Genomic DNA, 9,301 nt, shown 5'->3' on the forward strand with positions numbered 1-9,301 from the left:
GATACACCTAGCGTAACCGTCACACAAGATATACACATTCATAAAACACATGGAAGCATACCGCGACCTGTCTCCCACAACCTCAGTGAAACTTCCAACAGGTTATAAATCATCCCTTGGAGCTCTACCAATGATGACTTTTTCTTTGATGTTTCAGGACATCGTGCAGTGTAATGAGTTCTACTGAAAGTTCATACAGCCGTGATGGCAGAACCCCTCTGGTTTTAACCACAACTCCACAAGAAGGGTTAAGCAAAAGCTGCCAGAGCGAAGTGAAATGCTTGTGTTTGCATACCTCTGATCTTCACCAGACCAGCCTTGAGGGTACAACACAACCAAGAAACAACCCAAAAGAACCAAATAATCAGATCTGCTTGACATAACATCCCAGCTGCTCACTGGACTAAAATAATACCAACATCCAATGCATAGTGGACCTGTTCATTTCAGAACATTGCAAATGTCATGACAGTTGAGGAAACAGTACGGGGAGTTTAATATTACAGGCTGGACCTGCACCGTCTTAACTAGACTTTTCTTCCCAGAGCATCAGTTCCAAGGATGTGCCCAGTCAGTTCACAACTAGTAGCGCCCATCATCCCTACCATGAAGAGCAGCGCGCCGATCATCTCGACCCTCGCCGGGGTATGGATCACCTCCTGGCCTGTAAACATGGCCCCGACCACGTCCACGCCCACGCCCAGCATCCAACCGCCCTCGGCCTGCATATGAACCCGCATACTCTAGGTCTGGTCGACCTCTGCCCAAGAAAGCACCCTTCATTGGTCTGTTGCCTGCAGGAGATCTGCTTCTGTCCCGCATATTGCTCCCCCAGTTCCCCTGAGGAGACCGGCTCCTGTCAAGATACAGCCCACCATGTGGACGCTCCCTCTGCTTGTACTCCGCAGCAGACCACTCAAACTTCACAGGGTCCCGCAACTCACGTTCACCACGGAAGCCCCTTTCCCTCTGCAATGGCTCTGGAAATCGTCCTACACGATCTGGAGGTGATCTAGCAGGATAGCTTCTAGGATCACCCACACCCCAACCACGGGGTGCTGGTTTGTACCTGGCCATTTCTCTTGGAGGGGCACGATCACTTGGTGGACCAAGCGGCCTTGCAGGCACCCGTGGAGGCGAGTCAAAGTAACCCCTGTGAGGACTGCGACTAGACTCATAGCGGTGTTTGTTGCAGTTGTTACAGTGACTTCTTCGAGCAAAGTTGAGATTTCCACAGCTGAAATAAAAAAACAATGAAAACATCAAGTTAAGGCAAGCAAGATTAAGTGAAGTAATTACGATAAGCTGAAAAACAATTTACCTTGGATTCTGGCATATCCAATCACCTTCTCTTGGTGAAAGATTTGGATCATTCCTGTGAACATATTCTCCATCAATTAGAATGAACTCCTTTCCAGGACCATTATAGCCCCCCCTCCCGTGTGACCTGCCTCCTCTTCCATATGGTGGAGAACCATCTCTGAACCTTGCACCGCCTCTACCACCCCTTTCGTATCCTCTACCACCCCCTTCATATCCCCTACCACCCCTTGCATATCCTCTACCATTCCCTTCACAGCCATGGGTGTAACGTGGACCAATAGCGTCATCAAAGTTGCTGCTTTCTAATCTGCGTTGGCGCGGAGGTGACGGTCCAGCATGCATGTCATATCCTGCAAAGAAAGTGACAGCAATTCCAAATAAACATTAGAAGACAGGAAACATGAATATTCAGCAAAGAAGTGCTTACTCCAGCCACATGGGGTTGAAACAGGCAAACCCCATCTGGAGAACCACTTCCAACAAAGTTACTCTCCACATACCGAATGAGGTAGTAATTGCAAAGGCCAATGTTTCTTAAGAATGCTCTGAGAAGGAAATACCGTTGAAACTGCTGCTCAACCCAAAACACAACTATCTGTTCATGACTACACATCCAGATAGTGTAATCAGATTCTGCTAAAGTAACGCTTATTTCCATGTGAGCCAGTAACAGCCCCATAACTTCACGCAAAGTCGGGAACTCTCGACCATTCATCATGTCAATGCATATGCGCCAAGCAGTACATCGCAGCAGTTGCCAATGGTATCTTGGAGAGTAAAGCATGCAGTCAGCCTAAAACACAAGGGCTTCTCTGTCCAAGACACTCCATAAAGCTAATCCTCCATTGAAAGCTAACGAAAAGTTCCTACATGAAGAAGGCATAAGCAACAGGCGGCAGGATTCCTATGTTATTTTCTACCATGTTATCTCTGTCTGCTTCAATCTTCCCTTCACCATCAAACAAACTTGAAATCTTACATGTGGATGCCTAAGGTCAAAGTCCCTGTACCAATTGATGATATCAACTGCTGCACTCGCTGATGTACTCTATGCTGGTATCCGCAGCGCACTGTCCTCAACCGAATCTCCAACAACTTGTTGGGAAAACGGTCAAAAGAACATCATGATGCCACTTCCAAAATGTAGCCCATGACTTGATTCATTGTAAAGTTATCATCAGAATACCAAATACTCAAAATGGAGTTGGTCAGGTTGTATTGATGCATTAAGACACAACTCAGATTCATATTAACTCCAAAAACTCAGGCAGCACCAAAACACTGACCACAGCTTCCTCGACACTACCTCAAGTTCAACTCAACTCTCTTCTCATCTCAAAAGCTCAAATGGAGCAGTTGGTCAGGTCCAACAATTGATTGTGGCAAGATGTGACTCCTCATATTCATATATCCCTAATGCCAAAGTCCCTGTACCAATTGATGACATCAATTGCTGCACTCACTGACATACTTTATGCCGGTATCTGCAGCGCATTTTTCTCAACCAAATCTCCAACGACTTGTTGATAAAATGGTCAAACGAATGCCGTGATGCTAACTCCAAAATGTTGCCCACGACTTAGTTCATTGTGAAGTTATCGGAATTACCAAATACTCAAAATGGAGGAGTTGGTCAGGTTGTATTGATCCAACAAGACACAACTCAGATTTGTATTAATGGAATTCCTATATATCCACACATCAAGTTAATTTCAACAAGACTCGTAGCTCTCAGACAAGTATGTAACCACAGACGCATCAATGCAATTCAAGTCCTCGGCCCTTCCTTGTTCTGCCACTTATCACAACTCCATCCTTGTCAGGGTTCACCAATTGCACAGCAGCTGAATTGTTTTATCATCCACGTTAAATGCCCGCAAAAAGCTAAACCAACAAGCAGACATTGCCATAAGAAGCGTCGATACTAAGATCCTGTCCCCTATATGCAGCCAAGTTGAAGACTGTTACAGTAGAACAGCCAATTCCATACTTCATTTGATACTTAGAGGGGGTTGCAGTGCTTGGCCGTAACACTGAATATCCAAGCCAGTAAAGAATTAGATAATATCTACAAACTACAATCGCTTGAAAGTCAAAGGAAATCAGGAGATCTTGCACTTCCGTCGTGCGTTATGTTCCTACATATACTGGTTCAATGGTGAAACTAAATATTCCTACATCGTATATAGGAATTTGAACTAGTCACATCAAAAGAGAAGGCAGAGTTGAAATTGATAAGTTATTAATTAATCTTGACATAGGACATCAGACTTGGTAAAGAAAAAATGGGTACAATCACATACAGAACTATGAATAAGCATAGAAATTATATACATAACCATGAATAAAAGCAGAGAAAGCCAGAGAAAATGATGGCAACAAAGAACAAACCTGTTAATATATTAGACCCCACTTCCTAAAAAATATTCTTAACTTCAGCATTGTGGAAATTTCATGTAATCAAGACCAAATGCGCAAATCTGAAGCCCAGAAATGCAATTTTATATTTATGTAAGTCTGAAGAGAGAAGCAGATCAAACCATAACTAAAGGGCTTAAGGAATCAAGCATCTATTAAGAGAAATCAAGCAATGCAACAGTAAATAAAGGCAAACCAAACAGTATGTGTAGGGGTTCTGAAGGTACACATGGCACCCAACTCACTCAAAAAAGGAATCATAACTGATGTGAAGAACATAATTTACTATGCAAAATTGCTTGCACCAAGCTCAAGATGAAACTTTTATGGAGAATGAGATCTTATTCATAGCTATCATGTTAGCTGTTTCATCAAATTTAAACTAAAACAGTGTAACTTATTTCCGAACGGAGGTAATACATCATTTACAAATGTTCTCTAGGTGTAGATCCTCTGCTACATAAATTCTGATTAACATTAGCAAGGAAGGGACCACAGCATTACCGTACATGTCAGGTATTGCACGGATCAAAGATTTTGCCAAGAGAACTTACATCAGAAATTTGTGCTTATGCAAACTATGCATAGAAAGACTAAAATCTACAGCAACTTTGACTGCAAAAAATTAAGCGAAAGCGTATCTAACCAGCACCAGCACCAGCACGTAAAACATGAAACTGGTAAATGATTATGCAGATGCAGATTTGGCATAACCTGAGGCACATATCAACAGACAGAGTTATTCGATTTATCAAGATTCTTTCCCAAACATGTTCAAAGCCTTGATCAACCTTTCAATCAAAACAACCCAAACAGATAAACAAGGCAAATATCTCACATATATGGCCATATATACAATCGAAGGATTACCAATTATCAGCTGAAGATAAGGGATGGCCGATTCATGATGTCCACCTTGAATCACCTAACGACCGAACGGATAAACAAGGCACATATACTGCATCTTGAATCATCTAACGACCGAACGGAGCATACAACATCCAAGAATAACATATAGCAGCTTAAAGGGGCAGAAGAATCCAAAAGGAACAGATCTAGAGAAAGTTGGGTGATTCGAGGAATTTCAACCGACCTTGCGGCTCGTCGTAGAATCGTGGGGGGCGAGGCTGGTAACCGGGTGGACTGAAGCGGCGGCGTTGGGGGGGCGGCGGGCTGCCAGGGCGCCGCCTCGCGGGGGGAGGCGGCGACCGGCGCCTCTCCCTGATCCGGGGGTCTGGCGAAGAGAACTCGCGACGGCGACGCGGGAGCGAGGACCCGCGGCGGCGACCCTGAGCGTCGCCGACGAGGGAGGGGGACGAACGGGCAGGGGACGGGGAGGACGCGCCGTTATCCTGCGGCGGCGGCGGCGACGGCCTGACGACTAGGCTGCTGAGGGGCGCGCGCGGGGGCTGCGGCGGCGGCGGCGCGGGCTCTTCGGGATCGGCATCGGGCCCCGAGGCGCTCCGCTGCGGGGAGGACTCGTAGTCCTCGTCATCGTCGGGGTCGTCCCCTCTGCCGCGCGGCCGCATCTCGCTGGACGTGTCGCTGCGGTGTGCGGCGCCTCTAGGGTTTGGAGTTCGGAGGGGGAGGGGGAGGAGAGAGGTTGCGGGTACAACAAGTTTGCGACGACCGCACGAGAGGGTCAAGCCGTCAAGGACCCAATGCCAAGGGGGTGGTGCGAGCGGACTGGAGATCTCGTCCAGTGTGGTTTTCAGTGGCAAGCCGCGTCCACCGTTGGATGAGGGGGGTTGTTTAGGGTGGGTCTTCACGCGGTTGATTCTGGCCGTTGATATGCATAAGAGCATCTCCACCCGTTAGGCATTCCAGGACCGAAATAGCGCAGTTTGGGGGCAATTGGCGAAAAAAACGACTTGGGGCTCGGGTTCCAGCCGCGCCCCCAAAGGTCGGCCCCAGACATCGGTTTTAAAGATAAATTCGTTCAAATCGAAAACGAAATTCGGCAAAACTTAGGCAAATTCATTGAAATTTATACAAACTTAAAAAAGTACATAAAAAAGAAACACGCCATTGTCACCGCCCTCCTGCCGCCCCTAGTTCATGCCGAGCAGCTGGTAGAAGGCGGTGTAGTCGTCGCCGCCTTCGCCGTCGTCGTCCTGCGTGTCACCGTCCTTGCTGCAGCCCTGCCCTGCGTCGTCGATGCGGGTGGGGGCAGTCTGCGCCGGCGCCTCCTTCTCGTCGTCGGAGAGGATGATGATGTCAGCCTCCTCGAGGCGGCGCCGCTCAACGATCTCCTCCATAGCGTGGCTGAAAGGACGTGGATGTCGCCTAGAGGGGGGTGAATATGTGCTTTAAAATAATTACGGTTTAGGCTTAAACAAATGCGGAATAAAACTAACGTTTAATTTGACAAGCACAAAACATAAAACAACTAGGCTCACCTATCTGCACCAACAACTTATGCTAAGCAAGATACACAACTAAGTGATAGCAAGATATATAACAATAAACAATACGGCTATCACAAAGTAAAGTGCATAAGTAAAGGGTTCGGGTAAGAGATAACTCAGACACGCTGAGACGATGATGTATCCCGAAGTTCACACCCTTAAGGATGCTAATCTCCGTTGGAGCGGTGTGGAGGCACATTGCTCCCCAAGATGCAAATAAGGCCATCGTAATCTCCTCACGCCCTCGCACAATGCAAGATGTCGTGATTCCACTAAGGGACCCTTGAGGGCGGTCACCGAACCCGTACAAATGGAAACCCTTGGGGGCGGTCACCGGTACCCGTACAAATTGCTCGGGGCAATCTCCACAACCTAATTGGAGACCCCGACGCTTGCCCGGAGCTTTACACCATAATGATTGAGCTCCGAGACACCACCAAGCTTATAGGACGCCAATGCATCCACGAAGAACAATCTCTAGGGTACTAAGTACCGAAGGGTAATAAGCTTCTCAACTTCTCACTTCCACGTATCACCGTGGAGAACTCAAACCGATGCAACTAATGCAATGGCAAGAACACACGAAGTGATCAAGTCCCTCACACTCAAATCCCTCCACAACAACAAAAGCTATGGAGAAATATGAGAGGAAGAACAAGGAGCTCACAAAGAACTCCAAGATCTGGATCCAAGGGGTTCCCGTCACATAGAGGAGAAAGTGATTGGTGGAGATGTGAATCTAAACCTCCTCTCTCTTTTCCCTTAAGAAGTAGCAAGAATCGTTGGAGGGATTGAGAGTTAGCAAGCTCTAAGAAGGTCAACAATGGGGAAGAACACTGTTAGAATTATGCCCTAGGGGCAATGATAAATAAGTTGTTATTATAATTCATGTATCAAGATAATCGTTTATTATCCATGCTATAATTGTATTGAATGAATACCTAGATACATGTGTGGATACATAGACAAAACACTGTCCCTAGCAAGCCTCTAGTTGGCTAGCCAGTTGATCAAGGATAGTCAGGGTCTTCTGACTATGTACAAGGTGTTGTTGCTTGATAACTGGATCACATCATTGGGAGAATCATGTGATGAACTAGACCCAAACTAATAGACGTAGCATGTTGATCGTGTCATTTTGTTGCTACTGTTTTCTACGTGTCAACTATTTATTCCTACGACCATGAGATCATATAACTCACTGACACCGGAGGAATGCTTTATGTGTATCAAACGTCACAACGTAACTGGGTGACTATAAAGATGCTCTACAGGTATCTCCGAAGGTGTCCGTTGAGTTAGTATGGATCAAGACTGGGATTTATCACTCCGTGTGACGGAGAGGTATCTCGAGGCCCACTCGGTAATACAACATCACACACAAGCCTTGAAAGCAATGTGACTTAGTGTAAGTCACGGGATCTTGTATTATGGAACGAGTAAAGAGAGTTGCCAGTAAACGAGATTGAAATAGGTATGCGGATACTGACGATCGGATCTCGGGCAAGTAACATACCGAAGGACAAAGGGAATGACATACGGGATTATATGATTCCTTGGCACTGAGGTTCAAACGGTAAGATCTTCATAGAATATGTAGGATCCAATATGGGCATCCAGGTCCCGCTATTGGATATTGACCGAGGAGTCCCTCGGGTTATGTCTACATAGTTCTCGAACCCGCAGGGTCTGCACACTTAAGATTCATCATTGTTTTATGCGTATTTGAGTTATATGGTTGGTTACCGAATGTTGTTCGGAGTCCCGGATGAGATCACAGACGTCACGAGGGTTTCTGGAATGGTCCGGAGACGAAGATTGATATATAGGATGACCTCATTTGATTATCAGGAAGTTTTCGGAATTACCTGGAATGTACGGGGAGTGACGAATGGGTTCCGGATGTTCACCGGGGGGCAGCCCACCCCGGGGAAGCACATAGGCCTTAGGGGTGCCGCACCAGCCCTTAGTGGGCTGGTGGGCAAGCCCAAGAAGGCCCCTGTGCAGGATAAGAGAAAATCAAAGAGAAAAAAAGGGGAAGTGGGAAGGAAGGGAAGGACTCCACCTTCCAATCCTAGTTGGACTAGGATTGGAGGAGGATTCCTCCTCCCCCCTTAGGCCGACCCCCTTGGGGCTCCTTGAGCCTCAAGGCAAGGCCCCCGCCCTCCCACCTATATATACGGAGGTATTAGGGCTGATTTGAGACAACTTTGTCACGGCAGCCCGACCACATACCTCCACGGTTTTCCTCTAGATCGCGTTTCTACGGAGCTCGGGCGGAGCCCTGCTGAGATTACGTCACCACCAACCTCCGGAGCGCCGTCACGCTGCCAGAGAACTCTTCTACCTCTCTGTCTCTCTTGCTGGATCAAGAAGGCCGAGATCATCGTCGAGCTGTGCGTGTGCGGAACGCGGAGGTGTCGTCCGTTCGGCACTAGATCGGAGCGGATCGTGGGACGGATCGCGGGACGGATCGAGGGACGGTTCGCGCAGTGGATCGAGGGACGTGAAGACATTCCACTACATCAACCACGTTTATTAACGCTTTTGCTGTGCGATCTACAAGGGTACGTAGATCTGAAATCCCCCTCGTAGATGGACATCACCATGATAGGTTTTCGTGCGCGTAGGAAATTTTTTGTTTCCCATGCAACGTTCTCCAACAGTGGCATCGTGAGCTAGGTTCATGCGTAGATGTCATATCGAGTAGAACACAAAAGTTTTTGTGGACGGTGATGTGCGATTTGCTGCCCTCCTTAGTCTTTTCTTGATTCCGCGGTATTCTTGGATCGAAGTGGCTCGGACCGACATTACTCGTACGCTTACGAGAGACTGGTTTCATCGCTACGAGCAACTCCGTTGCTCAAAGATGACTGACGAGTGTCGGTTTCTCCAACTTTAGTTGAATCGGATTTGACCGAGGAGGTCCTTGGATGAGGTTAAATAGCAATTCATATATCTCCGTTGTGGTGTTTGCGTAAGTAAGATGCGATCCTACTAGATACCCATGGTCACCACGTAAAACATGCAACAACAATTAGAGGACGTCTAACTTGTTTTTGCAGGGTATGCTTGTGATGTGATATGGCCGACGATGTGATGTGATATATTGGATGTATGAAATGATCATGTTGTAATAGTTAATATCGACT

General features: G+C 47.0%; 1 protein-coding gene across 1 annotated transcript; it reads right to left on the reverse strand.

Annotated features, from left to right (window-relative positions):
* Positions 1 to 409: 409 nt before the first annotated feature.
* On the reverse strand, positions 410 to 5,380 carry LOC123413391 (serine/arginine repetitive matrix protein 1). Its single transcript, XM_045106321.1, has 3 exons — positions 4,835 to 5,380; positions 1,322 to 1,673; positions 410 to 1,237 (listed from the first exon to the last, which is right to left on the reverse strand). Exons 1-3 carry the CDS (start codon positions 5,268 to 5,270, stop codon positions 583 to 585), a joined length of 1,443 nt encoding a protein of 480 aa, XP_044962256.1. The 5' UTR covers positions 5,271 to 5,380; the 3' UTR covers positions 410 to 582.
* Positions 5,381 to 9,301: the final 3,921 nt, after the last annotated feature.

This window comes from Hordeum vulgare, chromosome 7H (assembly GCF_904849725.1).
Source record: "Hordeum vulgare subsp. vulgare chromosome 7H, MorexV3_pseudomolecules_assembly, whole genome shotgun sequence".
Classification (NCBI taxonomy): Eukaryota; Viridiplantae; Streptophyta; class Magnoliopsida; order Poales; family Poaceae; genus Hordeum; species Hordeum vulgare.

Bases quoted from the DNA above. Each gene is read 5' to 3' on its own strand.
- LOC123413391 (XM_045106321.1), bottom strand. From the start codon at position 5,270: ATGCGGCCGCGCGGCAGAGGGGACGACCCCGACGATGACGAGGACTAC. The intron at 1,674-4,834 runs GTCGGTTGAAAT...CTTTCTTTGCAG, and splicing joins ATTCTACGACGAGCCGCAAG to GATATGACATGCATGCTGGA. The intron at 1,238-1,321 runs GTAAATTGTTTT...TTTTTATTTCAG, and splicing joins TGGATATGCCAGAATCCAAG to CTGTGGAAATCTCAACTTTG.